General features: G+C 45.7%; 1 protein-coding gene across 1 annotated transcript in view; it reads left to right on the top strand.

Annotated features, from left to right (window-relative positions):
- The first annotated feature begins 18,029 nt into the window (after window positions 1-18,029).
- The window catches only part of LOC104409814 (glutamate receptor ionotropic, kainate 4), a 120,265-nt gene continuing 112,783 nt past the window's right edge, over window positions 18,030-25,511 (top strand). Inside the window, exon 1 of the mRNA XM_010019802.1 lies at window positions 18,030-18,111. Coding sequence (XP_010018104.1) covers window positions 18,030-18,111 — 82 coding nt within the window. The remainder of the gene's footprint in view (window positions 18,112-25,511) is intronic.

The raw sequence follows: 25,511 nt of genomic DNA on the forward strand, positions 1-25,511 counted from the left end.
TTAGCCCTCCTCCCATCAAGATACGCAGGGATTTAAGAACCTGCCAGGTTTTAGTGGGGTTGGAAAAGCAAAAAAGGTGGGGGAGAGGCAGAAATTAAACCACAAATGTTCACAATAAAATGGTAATAGAAATGGAGGTGGACAGGGAAGACGAGATCATCTGAATTGAGTCTCAGGAGACCAGTAACTTCCCAAGGCATTTTTGGCTCTTCTCAGGTCTTCACCTGTGCACTGCAAAGGCCTGTGCAGGCTGAAGTAGATTCATTGTTGGGGTTTTGGCATATTTTGGTGTCAAGCCCTGATTCCCACCCAGGCAAATGCTTGAATGCCTCCCACCTTTTGAAATAAGGGTTGTCCAAGCTTAAAAGCCAGGCACAGAAGTGAACTTTCTGATGACAAGCACATGCCAAAACGTTCTGCTGAAGCAGGGCCATAATACCTTGCCTTTTGTCAAATCAACCTTCTACAAGCTGATGTTCTGCAAACAACTAGGTTTTCTAACTTGAAGCTGAGCTCTCTCTGTGTGTATATATGAGAAGGTTACTTTTTTAATAGTAGTATTTCGTTTTTCTGTGGTACTTCTTGGCTCTAGCCCTCAAATCCCCTTACAAAGAGGGGTATGACCTTGTCAGCATATGCATATGTTTCTATGTGCTCTGAGAAAGAGTTGAAGGCATCATCCCTCTGTGTAAGGAGTCATTAAAAGCAACCTTTGAATCCGTGTTTGGACTTCCAGGCAAGCGTAACTGGAAATGACAGTTTCCAGTTACGGAATATGTTATATGGCATAACCGAAATGGCAGTTTTGAAGCTGATCTGGATAGATCCATGCAGTACCAAAGCAAGAAAACCTAGTGGGGAACATTTCCAGTTTTATAGAGGGGGAAATAGCGGGAAGAAGAGACAGTTATTTCAGGATAAGGAACAGGGCAGTTGCAGAGCTAAAAATGGATTTCTGGAGTCCCAATTCAATAGACCAAACTATCACGCTGTGCGTGTTATCTTTTACAGGCTCACTAGCAGGCACAAACATGTACCCACCCACACAGTTATAATCTCAGTTTGTGTCAGACATTGCTGATGGGTGAACCCTGAAAACTCCACAAGGCAATTGTAGAGGCATTGCCAAAATTTCCTTGGCTGTTAGTCTAAGAATGTCCGCCCCTTGGGTCTACCAAACTGAGCTGGGAACCCCTGGAGAAGCATCTGTTACTTCTAGCAGCGGATTTCCTGGGAAGTGGATTCCCCCACAGACTGTTGAGCTGTGATTTTTGTCCCTTCCGGTCCCACATAGAGCTGAAAGTGGGAATGAAACCATGAAACTTGTGCTTCTTCCCCATGAGCATGCACAAATCTGGGTCGCATTTTGGTGGGGGCATCTAGAGCATGCAGGAAGACTAGATCCTCTTTGTACTTGTCCAAATATGCCTTGTTGGCCAGTGGATCAGGTACTGCCCAACTGAAACAATGTCTGAATGCACTGACAATGCTTTGATTGGGTTTTTTTTTCCTCTTGGACCTGCTAGACTCCTTCAGAGTCAACCACAGGGTCCCTTTGAAATTCTGGACGCATTATTTTGTCTTTGGATCTTGGTTTTCCCGTCTGCAAAGTGAGGATGGATAATTGTGCCAAGGGGTTGTGAGGAGAAGCAGGATGTGAAGCTGCGCTGAGAAGGGGTCCTTGCATCTGTTGTCTTCTGACTTTTGCTGGTGGCAAGGATCAGATTTATTTGGACATGGCTGTTTAGAGAGGGCTACTTAGGCTCCTCTGTAAACCCCAGCAAATCTGCCGTGGGATAGAAGGCTGCTTGACAGCCATTACTGCCAAGCTTTGATACTCTATTTACACGTGACAGAAATGAATTGTAGACACAGCGGATGACTAAACAGATTAGTTACCACATCGTTAATTACCTTCATCCCAGCACTGTTCTGGACAATGCTCTGAGGCAGAACAGTGACCTGACAATACCAGCGCTGTGTTGCCTGTCCTGAGCTGTCAGTGGGAGAGTTATTAGAATCGCTTGAACTGGTAAATCACTGGCGACTGCTTTTGTTTGGTGTGAGAGAGCATCTCCATAGAAGAAAGTTGCCTTTCATAGCCCATTTGGTTTGTGTTTACAATGAACGATTGGAGTGACTTTCATATGTCCTGTCCCACTGTGGAAGGGAAGAGGAATGGCTGAGCTGACTGCAGCACGGCACAAAAAACCCCAATGAATTCAATGGAGATGAGGGTGTTGTTAAAAGATGCTGTCTTCTTGTTTTACTAAATATTAGTCTTTGAGCACTGGCTAAAAACTTAAGGTGTGACATGTTAATGGCAGCATCTTCTAGTGAGCACAGCACTGCATTGTGAGACCTGGGCTCTATTTCGAGTTCCCTTCCTGACTTTGGTTTGCTGTGTGGAGCAGGGATTGTCTTGGTTTGGATGACAGGAGCATAGTGTTTGGGGACAAGGATTTTATCTGGAGCCTTGAAGATTCCATTTGGAGTGCTGTTGTAGTTCAAATAAATTACAAAGTCTAGCTAGGCAGAGGACCACGGTGTGGGTTTACTGGGACTAGAGGGAGGGAAACCTTCCAAATGCAGCTGGAAGAATGCTGCTCCAGGTTTCCAGCCTCCAGGTTATTCCTGGCCAGAGCTAACGATGATATATGAGTCTTGCAGAACACTCTTCGTGCTGACACCTCAAAGCCCTTCACTGAAGAGGTTTGAAACATTATTCTCACTAGGTACAGGTGGCAAAATTAATGCATTAAGAGAGGAAGTAGTTTAGCCAAGCAGCAGAACTGGGGATGAAATCTTGGTGTCCTGAAACAGTGTCATGCTTTGCCCCATAGGAGCCATTAGCTTTTCCAGCTCTTGGACTTTGCTGGTGCTTTGATTACTAAATTAAGCCCTGCTGTTCTGGGAGGTCAGCAAGCTTATACCTCTTGTCCATGCATACTTGCTTGCTTGTCTGTTAGCTTCTGTGAGACCCCATAAAGCGCTCTTAACCCTCTCTGCCAGCATCTGCTGTGTGCTCACAATGACAAAATCCAACACAAGCTTATCATCATCTTCTTCCTTCTGCTGAGCAGCTGCTGTGAATACCACATGCCGGTGCTTTAACTCTTCTAAATTGCTCACAAAGCCTGGGCAGATGCGTTAAAAACATTTTAGGGCTTTTTTTCTGGGCATATTAGAGCTGCTGCAGCAGCTCTTAAAAGCCCTGGGAAAAATTTGGGACATGGCCCCATGCTCCTGTAGGGTCACGTCTCTGCATGCTGTGCAGCCTGGTCCCGTTGTTTGCTAGGGAGTGACTGCAGGCACACAGGCATCCCTTTTCTTATTCCTGGCTCTAGGGTAATCTGGGATATAATCCTCAGATTAGTATGGTCAAACCAAGTTTAAGGGCTGAATTATATCAGTGGAAGAGTCCAACGCACTGTCTGCTCCTGAAATGCATCTGTATTTCTTTCTTCCCCTCTGGTTCCCTCCCAGGGTGCAGAGCAGCTTTATGTCCCTCTGCCTTTCTCTGTTCCCTGCCCTGTCTCTCTCAACTATCAGCAGTTGAAGCCTGTTTCTTGCAGCTTGTATTTTTATTCCCATTTTCCCCTGCATAGATGCTGGTAAGCCATTACACACCAACCCAGGTATCTGCCAAGTGCATACCTGGCTCCCTCCCTCCTCTGTGGCTGCAGCTAAAACTGTGCCACCCTCACACAAGCACGTGTTGACTGTGGGCATTTTTCTCAGCCCGCAGTCTGGGTTTGGTTCTCTTGGTGTTGGCTCAGCTTCTTCCTCACCCCAGGAAGAGTTGGGTCTGCCACCAATGCAGAGAGCCCGGGCTGTGTAGGTGGCTGCCTCTTGCCTCTGCCGGAGCGCAGAGCCGGAGGTATGTGGGAGAGTGCGGGCTCCGCATCCCTCCTGTGTGCTCTGTGTTGAGCTCTCCCTCCCGAGATGTTACCGTGCAGCACACAGATGGCCTGAACAGTTTGGGGAGCAGACTCTCTTCATTTGTGTAAAGGCAAATAGGCTTTGAAGTGACTAAACTGCTACAGCAATAGTGACAGGGGAATTCAGATCTTTCTGCGGGGTTTGTTCTTAGGCTTGGTTCCTTTAGTTGCAGCTACAGGCTTTGGCACATGCAAGGAAACCTTCTGCATGTTTGCACTTCTCCAGTGGCACCCTGAGCTGCCTCTGACTGCAAGAGCTCCTGCAGTTTTATTCTCAACTGTGGCATTGTGGCACGATTTGTCCAGCATGTGCTGATGGTCACTTGGAAGGGGATACCAGCTCTGTTTTGGGAAGCTTTGTGTTTATTAAGGAGCTTAAAAAGTCATTGGGGTGGAAAGAGCTATTTCTGCCCTGTGGAAAACCCCTGCCATTTATTCTATGTGCTAAAGGTCAACTTGGCAATCTCCCCTGTTTAGATAAAATATGAAACCTTCCGTTTTCTGCTGTAAGCGTATCCTTGCTGGACCACTTCTTGGTATTTCAGCATGCCTGTAGGAGGGAGTAATGGATTGGGGAGGCTCTGGTGCTCTTTAGGTTTCTTGCTAACTTAGAGGTTTTACTTACATGTCTACTGTATGCACAGAGATTGCTGCTGCTGACCATGGCCTGATTAAATACGACGCATAGGAGTTAAAGAGAGCTTGGGATTACCACTGCAGCTGTGATGGGCTGACAGGATGTGGCACAGCCCAAAATTCTAGTCAGGCTAAAATCAAATTAAAGTTTCCCAGCATGATATTTTAGGAAAGGGGGGGGAGGGGGGAGAAAGAGATGGAAAAAGAAAAACCCAAAACAAAGAAGCCCCCCACAGAGTTCATCTGGTGGATGGAGTTACATTAAGCAAATGGAAATTAAAGGCTTTTCATAGAGATCTTCAGTATAATTTGATGGAAGACTTTAATTATTTCCAAGTGCCTAAGAAAAGGAACTTGGAAAGATTTTAGAGGGGTGAGCTCTCATAAAGATATCTCTCTTCACAAGCAAGCGTTTTGAGCTGTTGTTGGGCTGAAAAGCTGCTGTCAGCTCCAAAAGAGGGATTTGAAAATCCTGTGCCCCCATCCTCCCCAGAGACCAATTCCTGCATAAGTGGCAGTCAGTCTCATAAGAGAAGGCCAGGGAGCTGCGAGGAGGCGGGTGAAGGAAGAGCAAAGACTTCAGTGCTGCCAAGCAGCTTTCTTTATCAGCCTTCACAGGGCACGTAGGATGAAGAGGGCTCCTGGCCGTTAACATGAAGACAGCAGGATGTGGTTGATTTGGATCTCTCTTGGCTATGGACAGTAGAGCCAGAAAGAGCATCTTCTCCCTGGCACCCTGGGGAGATGGTCCATTAAAGACAATGCTAAAGTTGTCATTCATCCAATTCTTGCTTGGACAGCCCAGGAATTAATGGTTCTTTGTCTCCAGGTTGACATAAATTCAAGTATCTGGAGACCGTCCATTCTTTCCCTGGGACTTGGATGCTCTCCTCCTGTCTCCAGCCTGCTCAGTTTTAGGCAGAAATGTGGCCTCTATGCACTCTAAATGTTCAGTGTCTTCAACTCCTTTCCTTCCCCAGTCATGCTGTTTTGAGAAACCCCTCTCTACTTCCATATGCACCTCTCTAGAAGGTGGCCTGATGGTGTTGCAAGAAGCTGCAGGAGGGTAGGACCATGCCTTCTGATGGGCCAAAAATGGTTCTGTTGTTGATTTGTCCATGTGGGACTTTGTGGGAGCTGTATGTGCCCTACTAGAGACTCACTGTGTCTGCTCTGCTGTTTGAATCTCCTCTGCAGGGGTGCTCTGATGATTAACATGGTCAAGGAATTTCATAGCAAAGGAATGGGAAAAACATAAGCAACGTAGCTAAAATAGGTGAGATGTGGGATCCATTCCTAGGGCCCACACTATATAGCAGAAGGGGGCAGGTGCTCATTTCTCCTGCCTGTGAGGATGGGTGTTTGGCAGATAGCTGGCAAAAAGGCAGTGTTGGTAGCCATGGGGATGAGAGAAGGGGGATGCTCAGTTGCAGCTAGGAGCCAGGGCAAAAGAGATAGGCACACATCTAACAGGCTGCACCAGGCAGAAGAGGCAGATGAGCTGCCTTCCTTTACAGCAGCCTGCAATCCTGGCTTGTGGGTGAAATGGTCCCAGAGAGGGAGCTGTAGGGATAAACATCTACACCAACTATCTAGAGACATTAACTCTGCTCTTACGAGGCTTGAGTGACTGCAGAGTGAGGAGAGGGAGAAGGCACTGCAACTTCGGAGAGAAGTTTGATCTAAAGGGGCTCTGAGTTTTTTCAGCCCTTCAGGAGCAGCTTCCTGGTTGTGCTTTCAGGTGAGGTCCTGTAGGGATGGTATATCTGAGGCTGTTCAGGGCCAGAGTTAATCCAGCACTTCAGTAATAGCAAGTGATGCCCTCTTTATTGCTGAGAACCTTTTGGGGTTTTCCCCTTTGGTGTATCAGAGGCTTTCTGCACCAATCGTTCTTTGCTGCATTTCCTCCCTAAAGCTACTCTTGAAGGCAAAGGAGTTTGTGCATTGCACTTGGCCGGGCTCCTGCGTTGTGTCACTGCAGAAGTTTGGGCTGTGCGTTTAACCATTTCTGTCTGGTGCCGGTATCTAACCACCTTCCTCCCACATCGCATCTCCTGCTCTCTGCAGGCGCTCATGCTGACGCACGCTGGCGTCACCGGGTGAAATCAGAGCCCCTCATGAACCCTATGGGCCCCCGCAGACGACGTTCAGATCAGTGGCTGAAATCCAGGTGTGAAATAGCCTTCCAGATTGTTGTGTCATTTCAGCACAAGAGCTGCTTCGGTAGAATAGCTGTTTGAGAGCAGACAGCTTCCTAAGCAGTATGTCTTCAGGGCAGGGGCTATTTGTATAACAGGAAGCAACTGAGGTGATGGCAGTTGGATTGGCTTTTAATTTAAGGGTTTATTTGCACACACCAGGCTGTCCTTGTTCTGTTAATAACGGCATCTGCACGCTGGGGTTACCGTCTCCCTGAACTCTTTGAGGATTCATTGTTTAAGCAACAGTATTTGTTAGGGGTGGCAGAGAGAAAATGACCCCCTAATGTTAGTGATTTACCTTCTGGTAAAGCAGGCTGGGAGATGGAGGAGAGCAAGAGCTGCTCCTCATGGTGCTGGGGGAAGAGCTCAGGCTGGACGTCTGATGAGTGACTGCCTTCGTTCACCTTCAAAATACTCAGCGTTATGTGTCCCTCTGGGTGTTCTGTCCCTCCCCCACCAGCAGTGTCTAAGCTACTTTTGGAAAGGAGTAATGTGAAGTTTAGCATTAATAGCTTTTCTTTTGGGGGCAGGAGAAGATGCAGAGGCTGCCAGGCTGCCGTTTGACAGCAGTGTAGCAACAATCAGCTGGGCTGATGGTTACTGGGCAGCTGGAGTGGTTGGAAGCCTGCTGGGCTCAAAACTGGTTCAAAATAAGTCGCGCTGGATTGCAGCTGCTCAAAACTTGCTCTGCTTGGAGTGTATCTGAGCTGAAGTGAATCCCAGGGGATGAGGGGAGAAAACCCAAGTGGTTCCTGTGAGCTGGGGAGTTAAGGCAGTGTGGTGTACAGTTTATGCTGCATGGCTGAGTTCAGCCAACTCTAATTGATGATTTTCCCTATATTTGGAGCATGTATAACAACTTTCCTTTGTGGATTCCTGGGTGTCTAGTGGGAGCTGAGCTAAGATTCTGATTCTTAAACACGCAGTCCTTTCCTCTGTGGGGAAATCTCTGTCCTCTACTAGGCTATGATTTCATTAATCTCGTATAAACTGACAGTTTCGTGCATCTGCATCCCCATGCAATTTGGTTGGATAGTGGACATCATATTCCAGGTTGATTAGGGATGGTCACATGAATGGGTATTAAAAGCCTAACTGTGTAAGCTTTGCTTTCTCTGGCATTGAGAGCAAACTAGAAGTGTCTGGATCAGAAAACAAATTCAGGATGTCAGATGTCTGAGTCCTGTTGGCTCATCTGGCCAGACAGGCTGTGAATTTGGGCTTAGGGATAACAGCTGCATTAGAATATGGTGCTGGATTTTGGATGGCTTAAGTCAAGATGCAAACATTAAACTTGGGCTAAGGCTGGTTAATGAGGACAAATTATGCTTATAGCTTGAAGAGAATGATGTGATCAGGGTTTTTAGAGTGCTCAGTGTGGGCATAAGTTAGTCCCTTTGTACTTTCCTCATTTAACTGGAATTGATGTTAAGGCAGTGATGGAAACAACTGAAAAGCCAACTCTGGAAAGAGTTGTTCCTTGCTCAGTTTGGAAATTGGATATTGCTGATGAGGATGAGTGCTCTGGGAGCAGTTTTGAGAATGCTGCTAAGTCAGGAGCATAGCCAGACTGATTATAGCTAACTTGGAGCAAAAGAAAAGCAAGGTGGTCAGAATGAATTTGTTCTGCGGACAAATTTGTTTTTCACACTGAGGCAATGTCCTGTGCCTTTGTGGGCTTGTGTGTTATGCTTTGTTAACGAAGTCAAGTGATCTTTGCTTGCTGCACATTGAACCCCTGGATAAAGTCTGCAACTGTGGCGTCATTCTTCTGCTTATATCACACTGCAGATAGGAAGGGACTTCTTGTGCTCAAGTGAAAATGGAGTAAAGGCCTGTTAAGTGTCTTTGAGATTTATCCCATGCTCAGTTCTTCATAGCGATGGCAAAATGCAGGCTCCATTTGAATCAGCAGTGATGTTCTTTGCAGGGTGTGGGATTTTACTCAAGCCTTTCCTAAGGTTAGTCTTCATAGCACTTCAGAAGTGCAAGTCCCAGCAGCGCTGGGATATCTCTTTTGGATATCTCTGGTCTCCTATAGCATAGAAGAGTTTGAATCTCTTGCAGGAGTGACTCTGTCTGGACAAGGTCTCTGCAAGTGAGCCGGCTGATGGCATTTGGCTTGCTGAAGGAGGAAATGGTAAATAACTTGGGCAAAATGGTATGTGAAGTCTGGAGCTGTCCAGGAATTGTGTATGCTATGGCCATATTGGAAGCAAAGTAGGCAGGTATTTGAGAAACAAATGATAAACCAGACATAGAGCAGTTATCTTGAGCCTTATGAAACTTGAGGGGTGCTTTGTTTAAAGTACTTCTTGTCTCATCAGGCAAGCTGCTCTGTGCCCATATTCTGTTACGCAAAAGGCTCTCCAAGCCTTAGAATAAATACATTAAAGGCCATGAGACAGAGAAGAGGATGGTGAGAAATTGAGAGGTGCCAGAGCCAAGACTGTGGAGAGGAGCCATGTCTCTTAGTGAATTCTCTGTGCTGTCATGAGGGGAAAAGCAGAGCAGCTTTTTGCCAAGGAGTTGTGTGTGTGATTTGTCTGGGGTTTTTTCTTTTTATTTTTTTATTTTTTTTTTTTTTTTGTTGGTTGGTTTGTTTTGTTTTTCCCCTCAGTAATGCATCAAAAGGCCTAATAATAAATTTCCCTTGTGGACAAACATTGCTTCACTTCTGCCCTTCCATCATCACCGCTGCAAAGGAGCTCCTCCTGCTGATACAGAAAGGTTGAGGGCTCATTTCCCACTGAGGGAGGTTAGCAAACTCTGCCCTCTCCTGAAACATCGTATGCTTGCACTTGGTATGGGTATTTCCCATGTGACCAGGACTTCCCTCCCTTCCTGCTGCTCCTTGATGTGGGATTTGGCGTGTCGTTTCAGCAGCAGGGGAATAACGCCGGAGCTGCCCGTTCTCCATCCCGGTGGGACCTGGATGTTTCATCTTGGTAGCACAGTAGCACTGTACCTCTAATTGGATGATCTTTCTTGTTAAACTGTTAATCAAACACATAGGTTTGAAATCTTTCTTTGTCACTTATGCCACAAGCAGGATGAAAAGCTTCTCTCATGCAAATTAGTGCCTTTTCGATGTAACATCACTTACTAGTTTGGACTTTGGTTCTGCTTTCCTGTGCAAGACTTCATTGCTATGAACCACTCCATTACTGCAGCAGCTCTCTTGTTGCATGCAGTTCTCCTGTTGCGTGTATGTGCATCCCCTGACTCCAGTGTTTTCCTTTAGTTCTGTAGGTTTCCTTGCTCTCTTGTGCAGACTTTTCTCCTCTGCCCCTCCTCTGTCTGCTCCCAAGCCTATCACCCCTATGCTTTCTCATGCATATTTTTAGCTTGGCATCTGTCCTCTTTCCCACCTCCTTTGAAATGCATATGCTTACTGTCTTCCAAATGCACACCCGAAAATTCTCACTCCATTAAAATACACAAACCAAGCCTTACAAACATCATCTTCAGCCATTCACAAATTGCCTCCTCCTTTCCTCAAAGTGCAGACTTTTTGAGCTTGTGTGTATCAAAATGTTCTTTAGGTAATAGATGGGAAAGTAATCTATTTGTTTCACTTACAGGTTTGGCAGCTATAAAAAGAAGCAAAACTAGCTTTTTGGCCATAAACCACTTCTTGCAGGTTGATTTGGTAGAGACTTCCTTGTTTTCCTTCTTTTCCCTCTTGAATCTGCCAGAGACTTTAAGTGAAATAAATAGATTAATCTTCTTCCTGTAGCCCAGAGATCAGGTTGATGTATTTAAGAGCTTTTTCTCCCCCTAGACTTCTGGTATGTTCACAGATCCAATTCATATTTTAGAACTTCCTTCATGTGTAAAGAGACTCAGTGGTAGCAGTAATTCTTCACTAACAGCAAATAGGGGTTAGTGCTTGTTGGATTTCTTTCCTTCTGAGAGAGCTGAAAATTTTCCATCAAAGTGTTTTTGATAAAAGGAAGTTTTGTGGCAAAAAATGCCAGTCTTGGGGAGGGGAGAAACCACCCAAAACCTCAAGATCTCCTTCAAAGCAGAAAGTTGGTATTTTGCAAGACTGTGTGTTCAAGAAGGTTTGATTGCTGCAAGCCAAATGGCTGAAAGCAGATTCCCGAAAGCGTGCATGCTTATCAAAACAGAGCTGTGAAAAGTGTGGCAGAACTGGGAAAATCATCAGTTTTGAGGAGAGGAAAATGGTTTTCTGTGCAGCTCTGTTTGCTGCGGTGAAAAGGTATATACACTGTCAGAACATCTAGTGGAAAAGGTATTTTAAAGCAGTTCGTTCTGAACGCAGTCCTTGGCACATTGTAAAGCTGGGATCCTGGTGACTTTTTTTTCTTGCAGTGTGTGCACTTGCATCACAGCTTAGTGAGAAATAGTCAACAAGTTTGAAGAGCTGCAGGTTTAATACCATCGGGTACTTGTGTCTTACGCTGGGCAGGGGAAGATACAGTATGGCTAAAATGATGTGGTGAGCCTGTGTCCTTTTCTGGCATAGCACAAGAAAAATGTAGGTGCCTGGCTGCCCTTTCTGCTACCCAGCTGCCTAGAGATCTCCAACCATTTCCTAGATGAAGCCTGTGACTCTGTGTCTACCAGGACATACAGCTCTTAGATCAGAAGAGCAGTGCTGGTGTGGACATCTCTGGCCCCTGTTTAATGGCATCTTGATATCCTCATCTGGAGAAAAAACTGCCTTTTTCCTTCCACCTACAGACACATCCCCCCCTTTCCCTTACGCTTGTCGTGATTTTTCCTTTAAGATAACAGTTTCAAGGCAATTAAGAGTGTCTGAAGTGGGTAGAGCAGACGTCGTCGCTGTGTGAGGCCACAGTGCTTTTAACTGCTATTGTTTGTTAATAAAAATAAATCGTGGGCACCAGGGAGGGTGAAAATCCCAATGATCTTAGTTTTCTCTTCATTGGTTTTCTTTTTTCCCAGTGAGAAGTGAATTGTCGCAGCCAAGGGAAGCTTTTGGTAGATGGTTTCAGGAAGGTCGTGCTGGGATGGTTTGGAAGGGTACTGGTCTTGTAATCCCCTCATCTTGAAGGCTTTGCCGTGCCTCGAAGTGCACTGTGATGCAGGGCAGAAAGGCAGGGGACAGCAGCACTCCGACTGAATCCTCTTGTGTGCCCAAAGGGGTTTGCCAGGATGGTTGTAGTGGCAAAATTTCCTAGTAGAGAAGCAGCTTAAACCTGTTCCTAGAGTAAAATAAGCTGCCCCAACAAATGAGTTTTAATGCTGTCAAGTCAATGTCTGTAATGGGGCTTCTGTAAGCATGACTCGGAGGGGTAAGTGGGGTTTCCACACTTGTAATTCATTTTGCTGTGCCAATACAGCTTTCAAGTATTGACCGACCCTGAGGGGCCTGATGGGTCCTGTGACAAGCCTGCGGAGGAGCAGGTAATTGAATAAAGACATCCTGTGACTCAGCCTGAAACTGTAACTGCTGAAGTCTCCTCCTGTTCACAGGTCTGTGGTTGATAGTGCTGTAGAAAATCTTCCTTCGAGATAGCTGAGTCTATATGCAGCTTGTATGAGGAATTAGGATTGGGTACATATTGCTTTTATCTCTAAGCAATGATAGGAAAAGTTGATCAAGCTTTGCTAATGCAGGGGAGGATTGAGAAGGGTGAGACAAGAGAGAACTCAGGATTGCAGAGAGAGGAAGTTAAAGGAAATAATCCTAGGGAATGAGAAATGTCAGAAATACATTCGTCCTTCTGCTTCACTGCCTCCAGAATTCTTTTCTCCTTGAAGTTTCTTGCTTCTTTTTCTGGAAGTCACGAAGGGTGGAGGGGAAAAAAAACAGAAAAAGAGAGAGATAAAAGAACACAGCTAGGAGAATTTAAAAAAAATCCATTTTATGTATCAGCTGAGCAGGTATTTATCACCAACATCACCTTCTCTTGAATATCACCTCCTCTGGTGACCCTCTGGGAGCTGTGCTTTCACTGTGGTGTGATGGAGAGTCAGAGGTCCTTTTATCCCCCCAATACCTGGGCAAGAGAGATACCACCGGTCTGTCTCTCACCTCAGATGAGTTCATCCCTGGCAAGCCACAGTGTGAATGTTGTGAGGGCAATGCGAGAAGAGGAGAGGCATGGTGGCTGCAAGTAAAGCAGGCTCTTTAATGCTGATGAAATCTCAAAGGAGACATAGTTTTTATAGGAACATAGAAATTGCTAGACTGGAACAGAGCTGTGGTTCATATTGTTATGTATCTTTTTTCAATACTAGCTGCTTTCAGAAGCAGTGTATAGAGGCTTGCCCCGAGGGGTGATTCTTCTAACCCTCAGACACAGGGAGTTAGCCAGTGCCTTGCAGCATGAAGGGTTTTACATGCCTTCCAAAATCTTATTTTCTCTTTAAAAAGCCCACAACTTTACTACTGTAATTCCAGCTACTCATTCTCTTTATGTATGTCTGATCCTTCTCTCAATCTTACTGAGGTTTTGACTGCAATCATACCTGCTGGTAGTGATTTACCCATGCTAATTATGCATTTTGCAGTGGAAAACATATTGTTGGTAGCTTTAAATGGAGTGATTTTTTCAGTTTAATTGAACATATCTCTTTGTATCCCTGGGGCAGGCTTGCAATTTGGTTCCTCCCCTCCCCCTGAGACGCGCAGGCACTTTCTCAAGCCCAGCAACAGTCACTTGTTGAAATGTTTTTCAGTTGCTTTCCCTCTTGTCTGTTCCATTTAAATTTGAGCCTCTCTACAGATGAAGCTTTGCAAAAGGAAATAGCTTTCTTTGCTTGTCGAAAGAATGAAAAAGGCTCTGTTAAGTTGTTTGTTGATATTTCCTGACAGTTCTTCAGAGTTCCTTGCTGCTCTGCAGCTGTTAAATTTGTTGTCTCAGCTGTGAGGATTACTCTAGCTTTGCTTGAGCTGCGTTTTCTCACCATTCATCAAGCTTCTGGTGATGCACAGAAAGATCCATCAACACCGAAGCCACCTCCAAAGTAGCGTTTGAGTAAAAGTCTGCTTCCCAATTGCCTGGATAAGATTGAAGTTGCTGCCAATTTTAAAGGGTGTTTGTGGTTTCTCTGTGAGCTTGCAGACGATGGTGTAGGGAGTTTGCAGTAGAAGAAAACGGAGGTTACATCAGGATATAAAGCACATGTTGGGGTTTTTGAAAGCCTCCTTCCAGGACCATGGAGTGAAGTGCAGCTGGAGATGCTGTGCCCTATCTTGGTGGGAGGCAGCACATCTCCAGGGCTCTCCAGCATGCTGGATACAGATGTGGCAGGGCAGGTGGCAAGCAGGTTTTTCAGGGTGGTAGTATCTTTGCAAGTGTGAACAGAAATAGCAAGATGCCTGGATTTCTTAAGTGTCCTTGGCAGAGGGAACAAGAGGGAGAGGAAAGAGGTGGCTGGTGTTCAGGCATATCTTCACTATTGTTGTGGCAGCTTCAGGAGGGTTTTATTCTGTGACTTAACATTTTATTCTACCTTTTGGCTTTTGCTGTATTGTCTAAGAATTTGCTTGCAAAAATCTCATAATACCAGGATGGTGTGGTGATGATTCTCTTCTTCATTGCTATCTCAAAGTCATTAAAAATGTATAAGTAGTTTCAGAAGCAAGTTGCTTCCTCTGAGGAGCAAATTGTCCATAATTCTGCTTGGTATTTAGAGACTTTTATCTCCAGAGAGAACTCAAAACTATTCAGTACAGTCTTGATTTATTTTATTCTCTCGAATTTTCAGAGCTAAAGATGAAAAAGAGCTGAACAGGAAATGACTTGTGCTGGGCAGAGAGAAGCCAGGGGCCAGCTTGCGGTCCACCACCTATTCAGCAACTCATGTACCACCCTGAAGGACCTATGAAAGTCTTTTCTAGCCAGCCTACCCCTTTTGGAGGTAGCAGATTCAGGCTGCTTTATAAACAGCTGTCCATCAACCAGGCTTGCTTGCTGTCATAGCACGCTGCCAGTATAATAAAGAGAAGCCATTAATGCAAGAGCTGTGAATGTACAAACAGGCTGGCGTGCTCTTAGTGCAAACTTCAGTAAGAGAAGTTGGTTTGATTTATTTCCAGCAAACTGTGGTGAGAATGAGCCTGGGATAAGCCATCTCCACATGCACAAGAATTAGTGCAGCAAGTTGCTAAATACCCTTGATCTCTTAAGTGTTTTCTTGGCTTCTAAGGCTTTCTGCTTTGTGTTGCATGGAAGAGGGTTATCTTCCTCCCTTCTCTGTGTGGAATTTCAGGCTGCGCTGGACTTAATACCTACAATTCATTGCTGCACTTGGGCAGAAAGCATGTTTTATGGCTACTCGTGGGGAGATGAGAGAGAGAAAGGTGCACCTTGCAGCTGTAAGGAAGCAAAAGCTGTTGGGAGGACAGCTAACTCAGCAAAGCAAACATGACTTTACAAAGAAGAGGTTTGAACTGTGTTTACCACCCTTGCATGCCTGAATTTAGAGAGTAGGAGATAGGAGCAACTTGGGTATTGGGGAGATGAGGATAGTCACGGGGAATGAAATGTCACTTTGTTCTTCTAAGAGTAGATACCTTGATGTTAGGCTAGGAGGAAAAATCCTCCCTCTCCTTTCCCTCTCATCCTAAGTCTTGAATTCCCATGCCTGTTCCCACTGCTCGGTGGCACAGGTGTGATGATAGCAAAGTGTCCTTGTGTTGCAATCCTTGGGTATTTTGCAAGCACCTTCATCAACCAGATGGTCGATGGGTATTGGTTGCAGGAACATGTGTAGTTCTGCTCTTTGGCGAACCCCAAGGTGTATTTCTATTGCTGACAGCTGTTCCTTCGGTTAGTGCTCAAAAATCCAAGCACTGGGAAGCTGTTCTTAGCAGTGGGTAATGCGTTAGGTGAACACAGCATCCCTCTGTGCTCCATGTTCTAGGTAATTACAACCCTGCCGCTCACGTAGAACAGCACAGCGGGTGCCCTGTATTTATTATTTAGCTTTGCTATTAACACTAAGCTGGTGATGCAAAGGCAGCTGCTTCCCTGGGAATTTTGTAATTCACCTCTTCACCAAACCAGGCTGTAAACAGGAGAACTGGCTTTGTGGTCCATCCCTCGGATGTGCAAAAGGAATGGGCTGTGGGGAGTGCAGGTACCCTGCTAAAGGTGATGGTGCAGTGCAAAGTGCCAAAGGTTTCTGCTAGTTTTTGGTACAAACCCCGTTTGATGAGTTGCTCTTTTGAACAAAGAGGTGATGCTGTGGTGAGGAAACAGCAGGGAGGAGCATTTGCCAGGTTTGTAGTAATGTGTCAAGATGCGTTTGAAGCCTTTCTCTGCCTTTCTTTCTCTGATGGCTCTTGTAGGCTCTTCTAGTCTCTTCTAGACTGTCTTGGCCAGGCAGGAGGGGACAGTAGAGGAGAAAGAAGGCAAAACACATCTGAGATTCTTTATCAGATGTTTTGTTAGTTGACATGTAGTTAATCACCATTGGCTGGGTGCTCAGGACATTGTTTGCACTGAAAGATACCTAGGGTGGCAGTGCAGGTCCTATAGGAAGAGAATAAGACTATTAGTCTAGGGCAGCAGCTTTGGAGCCGATCCTGAGCATGATGCAGAACTCAAGCTCCTCTTGAGGTTCTGCTGGCTCCTTCTATGGCGCTGTGATACTGGTGTGAATAACTCTGATGTGATCCTGCTGTTCTGTCAATAACTCAGAAAGTTTGGAAATAATTGCTTCAAAGTGCTCAAATGATACGTTGCTCCACAATCTGTCTATGCTGCTGCCAACGCTTCCATGTAACCAATTTACCATGCGCTTAACCTGTTAGGGTTTTTTACTCCCTAGGAATTAATCTGTAACTCCCACTAAAAAGAAGGGAAAATTGTCATTGCCCTTCTCAGAGGAGGCTAATGATTTCCTGGTGTTTTTTGGCAGCTTTTGCAGCTTAAAAATGCATTGAGCTCACAACTTCTGCCATCAGGATGCTCTTCAAATGTCCAACTGACATTTGAGCATGGAGTCCCTTGATTTTTCTCCAACGGAGAGTATTGGGACTCGGAATGCAAGGGAGACATTGATTCAGAGAGAGATCAAGCCCCAGGGAATGGAGATGTGCTCCCTGCTCAGCCCCTGTGTTCCCTTTGCTTCTATGGGCACATCTCAGCATTTCTTTTCCTGTGAAAAGCAGTGCGCCCCTCTGAGAAGTGCTAAGATGAGATGGAGGAAATCTGAATGTAATCTAAAATTAGACAAATTGAAAAATTCCATGCAAAAAGCTGTGTCTTTCTCAAACAAAACTCCTGGTAACTTCAAAGGCAGATTAAAGACTCAGCCTCTGTCAGGACTGGAGTATTTAGCCCAAGAGTTAGACAAATGGAATAGTATGAGAATGTTTGCCAGATAATTGGACAAGGGAGAGATAAGATAGCAGATTAAATAGTCAGTATTTAAGGACATTGCTGCCTTGAAGATGATTTTTATCAACTTGAGGTTCAATCATTTCTCCTATAAAGTAAAATCTCCTCTCTATGTAGCTGTTTCAAATGGTATTTGCCAAAAATTTGTCTAACTGTGCTGCAGGAGTCGGCTGTGGGACAACCAGTGCCAATAATTGTACTAATGATAGGTTTGTGGATTGTCCACCTACTGCTCTTCATTCTGATGGTGTTTCAGCTTTGAAAGTTAAACCTCTGTGTATTGGGTGATCCTGCTCTTGGTCTTGTCCTTAATCCTCTTGCATCTTAAAGGGAGGGAAGGAGGTGGTGCCTGTCACTGGGACAGGACCAGTACAAATAATGGGTTTCTAGTTTGGTAGCCAAATGGCTCTCTTCAACTCCAATCCCTCAAATCATACTTTGGTATGAAAATGTTTTGTCCTATCCTAAAACCAGAAGTCAGTATTATATTTTAAGTTGTAGGTTGTTTTGAGTGGAAACAAAGGGGTGGGGAGAAGGTGGAAAGAGAAATTAGAGATCTCACTCGGTATTGATTTCCACTTTGTTTTGTGGAAATGCTAAAAATGCCAAGATGAAATATTTGGACTTTGCCTTGTTTTTCTACCATTTTTTGTTGTTGTTGTTGTAAGCTCCTTGCCCAGTTTGACTCCAATTCCTGAATAATTCATACTCTGTAAATAGCTCCCTCCTCCTCCTCCTTTGGTAAATAGACTCTTTGTCCCAAGTGCTTGGCAAGCTCAAAGCAGTGTCATCCTGCTGAGTTGCTGGTTCAAGAGCAGAGGTGCTCATGGTGCCTCGTGTTCTCTCTCTGCAGAGAGTTATGTCATGCCCAGACCACCAAAGGGCTCCATGAGGATTTATGGAAGATGCCCCGTGTCTTGGCGCCTCTGGTGCTCCTTCTGCTGTGGCTGATGAGGATCGCTGCCAGCCCCCATTCCCTGAGGATTGGTGAGTACAAAGTTTGCTCTGACGTGTGCTTAACCATCCTTCTACTCACTGTTTGGTCCACTCTATGTAGAAATGCTTGTACCAGGGATGCCAAGCCTTGCCTGTGGTGGCTGGGCTCCTTGCCTTGATGGTGTGCTCACTGTTCAGGTGGGGCTGAGTTATGGAGTCCCACCTCCAGTTTGGAAGTGTTCTTGGGCTTGTAAATGAAATGCGGTTTGTGGTGGGTGTATGTATTTGCATTGATTTTTATGGTGGTAATTCTACCTGATGGGAATCTCTTTTTGTATAATTTGAAGTGAAAGCCAGTCCTCAAAGAGGCACTGAGGAATGGAACTTTCCCCAGGCTCTGCTTGATGCTCTCCTAAGCTCTGCACAAAAGGAAATAGTTTTCTATCACATGTTTATTTGTCCCCACATGGATGAGCAAGCAGTGTTAGAGCCCAAACCAAAACTAGTGAAGCAGTGCCGCAAGAACACTAAGAACTCCAAAATGCTTCCTTTGAAAGAAAGTCCTATGCGTTTGGTCTCCTTTTTGGCTTTATCAAAGAGTGTTCATCTTTGCTTGCTGCCTGTGCAGATTAGGGAAAAGAAATGCATCCAGAAACCTTGTAATGACACTTGCTTCGCATTTTTGACACTTGACTCTGTTGTTTAGAAAGGGAACTGCTCTTCCTGACTGTTGTCTCTGGAGCTACTAGCTGGTTTTAACTATTTGTTGCAGATAAGCTCATCTATTCTTGTTCCCACTTGCAACTTTCAGAGGTGACACTTGAAGTAAAATTACTTCTCCCCTCTGCTAGTGGAGCATGGAGCAGCTCAGAAATATAGCAAGGGAGGGTTGGTGCTGGCAGGAGCCTGGGAAGGGTGGCTGGGTGTTTTATATCCCCAGCAACTGTGATTCATGTGGAGCACTCATTCTGCATAGCCTCAGCTCTGCAGGCTGCATTTCATGTTGATGGGCAGATCCCCCACTTGAGCCAGCAGATGGGGTTGGGGATGAACGGTGTATTATCGGGATGCTGAGGGTGAAACATCCTTCATTGTACCCTGTGCCCCAGCCATCTTCTGTGGGGTAAGTGCTGTGGGTACTTGGGCATGTGAGGGGAAGGGGAGCTCCCCCAGCAGCACACGTAACAGCACTGGGATACAAACGAGCCTGGGAGCAGTGCAACCCAAATGGGAAGGTGTTTGCAAGAGGTGGGACTGTGCTTTTGTGTTCCTGCTTGAGGGCTGGAAATGACAATCTGTTCTGCGCCGCACTGGGGACAGATACTAGGCAGGCTTAGCTGCTGCCTTCCAGGTCTCAGCTTGGTGCATGCTCAGGGTTCCCCAATGGAGTTGATGGTGGCTGCTGTGAGGCCTTGTCAGTGCAGATCTCTGAGGGCAGGCAAGAACAAGCCAGAGTGTCTGTGTGTTCAGGGGACAGATAGTGTTCAGTGTAAGAGTGGCCTGAGGTCCTGCAGTCAAGTGTCTTCAGTCACCTCCTGCCTCCTAAGAATGGGACATCTGGAGTCCTGACCATGGACCTGGTTGATTCCCACACATGGATTTCCTGAGGGAGGAGAAGCTCGGGTGGGTATGTCAGTACATATCTACTGCTTTTGTTTTGCTCATGGCCACAGAGCTAACTGTGCTGAAAATGGTGTATGAAGCAGATGGGCAAAGGGCTGACGAGGGGTTTGGGGTTTTATCTTTGTTTCTTCAAGACACACTTTTATTTTAACGATCTATCCAGCAAAAAAGTTAATAAAAATAACAGAATAAAAGGACAGAAAAAATATTGCTGGCAGCCCTGAAATCCTTCCCAAATGCATGCTTTTGGCAAGGCAGGGAGATGTGGTTCTAGCAACATAAATCAATGCGCTGCATAAGAAAGGAAAACAGGCCAGCATGAACATTTAAATATTCAAAGAAAATGCAAACTAACATTTAAAATCATTCTGAAACCCATCTGGTAATGGACTGCTCAAATGCACAGTTGTATGATTAGTAATGTGAAGGGAACATAGGCCATGTCGTGTTTGGGTACTTCACCAAGTTGCTTGAAGAGATTATTGCCTGCTGCGCTTGGCTTCCAGGGTAGAAAGAGGCATGTTGGTGCTGAGTCAGGGGCACTTGGCTTTTAAACTAAGCACTGAGCTTTCCTGCTGCTGCTTTCTTGGGGTTTCGGGTGGATCTTCGCCCAGATATTTCTCAGTGGAGTTTCTAGGCAGCAGATTGCTTAATCTTTGAGCACATAGTGACAGGAAATGTTGCTAGCCTGGCCAGGATCAACAATGAGTGTTGCATTGCGGTGAGCTTTAGAGGCACAATCTATGCAAGAAAGTGAGCAGAATATAGGCTACAGGGTGACCTTCCCTGTGATGCTGGCATGCATAGGAACAATCTGTAGACTATTGTATATTCTATTTCTTCATACACAGGGAAAAACACTGGTGAAAACCTTTGAGTTTTTTTCAGCTTTAAACTCTGTGTGTTCCCTTCTGATCCAATCCTGGAGAAAGTCCCCTAGTTCATGGTGTGGGGAAAAACACTAACCCACATGTTTTATCCAAAATAGTGTCTTTTTCCTTAAGTGTGTCTTTTATTTTTCAGTCATCTTACCCGCTCTGTCTTGGTGAAGTATTATTCCATAGATGCTCAAAAGTTGATTGTGATCGGGGTGTTAAAATGCAGGCAAGAGTGGGCATGTTCTCAGAAGTTTTCAAGAGCTCCAGGAGGGATGTATGGAATTGCCTCAAGACATGCTGTAGCCCTTGAAAAGCGACAATAAATGTCCTACCAAAATATCCTGAGAGCAAATCCCAATAGCTGGTGCTTTCCCAGTGTGTGCCCTTGCATCCAGCCATGCCAAAAGCATCCTCCTCCTGCCCACCCCAGCAGCAAGCAAGGAGGATGGCTGGTACAGCACGCTCTGGGCCAGCATCTCCCCTAGCTCTGGTTTCCTGTAGCATATAGTGGCTGTAGAAGTAATTCTGGGGTTTTCTGTTGGTTTGTTTGTTCATTCATGCTCAATAAAGTGTCAGGAAATTTACTTGAGGAATTTACGGAGTTATTTACTTGATCTTGTAGAGCAGAAGACTGTCAGTGCTCTAAATTGGTATTCTCTTGCTGGATTCATTGGGTTTACTAACAGCTCATTGAAAATTCATATACAAGCCAAAGTTGTAGTTTATACATGGCATTGCCCTAACTAGCAGTATGTTCAGTAGCACTGATATACAACCTAGTGACAAACTCCTTGCAAGGCCTCCTTCAGCCCTGCAGCTCTTTTAAGTGCTCTTTTCTGTAATTGCCTCTGTCCAAATCCCTTCCCTCCGTCTTCCCCCCAGCTCTGCAAACTTTATACAAAAGGCAAGATGCAGCTTTAGCATTAAGGGTCCCATACCCACTGAACAACCTGCACTGCTGTCCCAGGGCTTGTGTGGTAGGGTTTCATCTGCCAGAGAAGCAATATGTGGTCAAAGTCTCCATGGAGTCTAAACTGATGGCGGGACTTGAAGTGCCAGCCTGGGACATTTGTCCTTCTTTCTAGGCATGTTTCCAAAAATCTGGAATAACTTTGGATCTCCTACATCTATTCTGATCATGGAACTATAATGTCAAGAAAATGTTCTTGGGATTCCCCAGAGCATGTGGAGTTGTGGGAAAGGACTAGTGTATAGCTATGCATGCTGCAGTATGTGGAAGAGACAAACTGGAGACATGCATCCAGCTTTTTCTGCATCACTGTGATTGTATAGTGCCCCTCTATTTCCTGCCTGTCACAGACCGGTGTAGCAGAGCATCATTTCTGTGGCCTTGCAGCCCTGCATAATTACTCTCCTGAGGCACTTACGTGTATAGTGAGCTGAAGTCCCCATAGCTGCACAGCGTGCTTCTTCCCTGTCCAGCACCCTTTGTACACTGGTGTGTGAGGGCTGGGAGCAGGGAAGAAGCACTGAACATTAAAAATGTGCAAGGCAAAAATGAACAATCACGGCAATGAAGAGAATTGTGGACCATTTAGTTCAGCTTCCCCAGCTCCCAGAGGATATACATAATTCTCCTAAAGGCATTGCAGAGAAGATCCCACAAGGCAGCAAACTATTAAACATTAATATTTGGAAGGGTGATGGTGCCACTGATGATGACGGTGCAGCCAGTCCCCTGGATGCTGTAACGGGAAAGTCTCAATGTTAGCCCCAGCGGACAGGTACAAATGGCTCCTCCCAAGGGTGCATTCTGTGATGGGGAGAAACATGACTGTGCCCTTTATGACAGGCAGAGCTGTGGCTTTGTGGCAGGTTGGCTTGTGCCAGCCCTACTGCCCCCGTATCCCGATTGCAGTTAGCTGAGATGGCCTGAAACGCCACTTCTCTCACCTGCCTAGAAGTGGAGGAGCACATTTAGCACAGACAAAGCATAAACTCCTTTCAGTATGCACTGCTGCTTTCTGGCATATCCAAGGCCTTTGTGGATGATACCAATGCAACTGCATTAAACTGCTGTCCACCAATTTGCTATTCCCCAGCAGACAAACGGCCTTACCCTGGCTTTGAACCCAGCAAGGCTGCTGTGATCAGCTTAAAGCAAAGAAACAATCTCGAAGGCTCACATGGTGGTGCTGTTGCTGGAAAACCTTTCCTCTTGTAAGCACGAATAGTGTTAAAGAAAACAAAGCTTCTGGTAGGGGTTAGGTGATGCTGTGTCTGGCCAGCTGTCCCACCAGCGGTGGGAGCAGAGGCATTAGGTTCTGCCTATGCAGGATGCAGCTCAGTTTATGACTCCTTGCCAGAAGGCAGCGGGCTGGAGGGGAAGAACTGGGCTGGAAAACAAAGCACATCGCTGAGACACGTGAGATTAGCTGGCTTCTCTGTGTGTGGACCTAACTGCATTTAAAGGATTAAAAATAATCCTTAAATATCCTTAAAAATTAGCTATTGTGAGCTACAGGGTGCCAGTGCCCGAGGTTGTACCTGAGGGGCAGCAGCACTTGTGGGATGTTTGACATATGCTTTCAATTCCCATTGTGTTTGGACTGTGATAATAGCAGCCTGGCTTGAGGAATGGGGTGGGAGGAGGGTGTAGCTGCTCTGGGGGAGCAGGTTGAGGGGTACCTGTTGGGCACAAGGGAGAGTGGAGGAGTTAAGTGTTTGCAAAATGTTTGCCAAGTTGCATCTGGAGAAATAAGGCATGAATGGAGGGCTGTCCTCATGCTGTGGTGACAGAGGCAGGTATAGGCTGCAGCTAGGTTCATGTTAAATGTGGATAGATGCTTCCCATGGGTATGTTGTGGTCCTAGTCCCTAGAGACCTAAGACAGAGGCTTGCCTGGGGTGCCCCATTGTTCTCCTCAAGCTCACACAGTAGTTGCCTGTGTCCTGAGACACTTGCCCTGGGAAGTAGCCCAGCAGCACACCCAGCCCTTGGAGCTGGGAAGTGCTACTGGGTGCCTGAGTTACAGTTCAGCTCTCTGCTCGATTCATACCTCGCTGGGCTCATTTCAGCCCTCAGAAGCAGGGTTAGGCTTATATCGACTTGATTATTTTTAAAAGGCTTTCCCATTTTGTTCAGGACTTTCCTGGGCTCTGAGACTCTAAAGAAATAGAGAACTGTGCAGGGCGAAGAGAGGTATCCACATCTTTGTTAATGCATGATGTAGTAAATTTGTCTGGCTGAAACAGTATCAGTTTCCCCCAGTATTAAAAAGGCCCAGTAAAGTTCATTAAGGTAAAGTAGATTCATAGTTATTTGCCACTTGCTGCTGAAGAGTGATGAAAGGTAGAGAAAAATACAATATTTATTTAACTGTTTGCCCTTTTAATTTTGTTTTCATTATTCTTCTAGGAGAGTGATATTTTATTTATGTTTTCTGAGTTCTGTGTATAAATATTTATTTTCACGAATTACCCATATAGATGCAGGTCCTTTCAGCAATGCCTTGCCTAGACTTGCCTTTGATTCTTCACACTTCTGCCCAGGTACCGCTGTGCTACAGCGCTAGGAAGGGTGGCTAACAGTGCTCCTCTCCTAGCCATAGCTTCCCTTCCCTAAGCGAATAAAGGCAACTCATCCATGGAAGCTACTTCCAGGACAAAAGGAGGTGGTGTTTTCGGGTAAAGGCAACTGAAGCTGTTCAGAGAGGGGCTTCATGGTGCTGGTCACTGCTGCGGTCTCTTATCTACCCTGTTCATTTCTGAGATCCAGTGAAAAGGGGTTTTCCTGAATGCTTTTGATGTCGGGCACTAGGACAGTGTGTTCTGTCTGTTGGTATGCGAGAAGGCAGCCGCTGGGTGGTCACTGTGTGCAGGCAGGGGCTTGCATGCTGCTCCCTCTGCATCGGCAAACATGAGTTTTCCTGGGGATGTGCTGGGTGGTTTCTCTGCCTGCAGAGGCAGGAGGCTCATTAGCACCATGGAAGTGCGAGGGAAAACTGCGGGAGGAAAATGAGTGCTTCCCAGCGAGCAGCCCTGGGAGAAAGAGTGGGAATCCGGTTGAGCTGCGAGTGAGTACTTAAGGGATGGAGGAGTCCTGCATCTCTGCTTCATTCTGCTCGGATTTTAAACAGTGAGGGGCCTATTTGGCATGTTGACTGAGGACTGGATACCAAAGAGGGAGGGATTGATGATTTCCTCCACTGTGTAGAGGTTTCTACATTAATTGCCTGTGATCAAGGTTGAATGCATTTGGCTTAAAATGGACTGAGCCGCATGTTCCAGGGATCCTTCATGAAAGAAAGAGGGGGTTTGTTGCAAAGTGGGGCGACCTGCTCTGCTGTTCATGGCTCTGCAGGAGAAAGGTGTCTGTAGCAGCATTGCCCACCAGGCAGCACCTCTTGCTGCTGTGGAAGGGGTGTGTGTCTCTCAAGGCTGTGTTTTGCTACATAAAACATAAAAAGCTTCTGGTCTACAGCTAAGGAATCTGGCACTATAATAATATGAATAATAAATATTAAGCAGATTTATATCTTGGATCAATGCTGCAGGGCATAGAGTGAGGAGAGGCGTGGATTCAGTGAGATGGACCATCTCTTTACGTGCTTTGCACCCGTGTGGCAGAGTTATTTTTACTGATCTGTTCTGTTCGTTAACGTCTGAGAGGCAGGCTACACTGTACATCCCAAGAGACCTTAACCTTTGTTTGGATTCATTTTATACCCACATACATACTATATAGGTATAGATCTCAGTGTGCAGAGTATCTGCACAAGAAAGTCAGCTAGTAGTTCATGAAAAGAGCCATGTTGCTCAAGTAGCAAATCAGCACAGAGCTCTATTTTGATATTTGCTTGTTTGATGAAAGCTATTTGCTCACCAGCACAGGTAAAACTGTGGTCTGTCAGGGCACAGTAGCCAGCTGCTGCCCTGTGCTGTACTGCCTTAGGGATCTGGAAGGTGACTGGGTGTGAAGTAGGTGCTA

This window comes from Nestor notabilis, unplaced genomic scaffold, assembly GCF_000696875.1.
Source record: "Nestor notabilis isolate BGI_N333 unplaced genomic scaffold, ASM69687v1 scaffold12380, whole genome shotgun sequence".
Lineage (NCBI taxonomy): Eukaryota > Metazoa > Chordata > Aves > Psittaciformes > Psittacidae > Nestor > Nestor notabilis.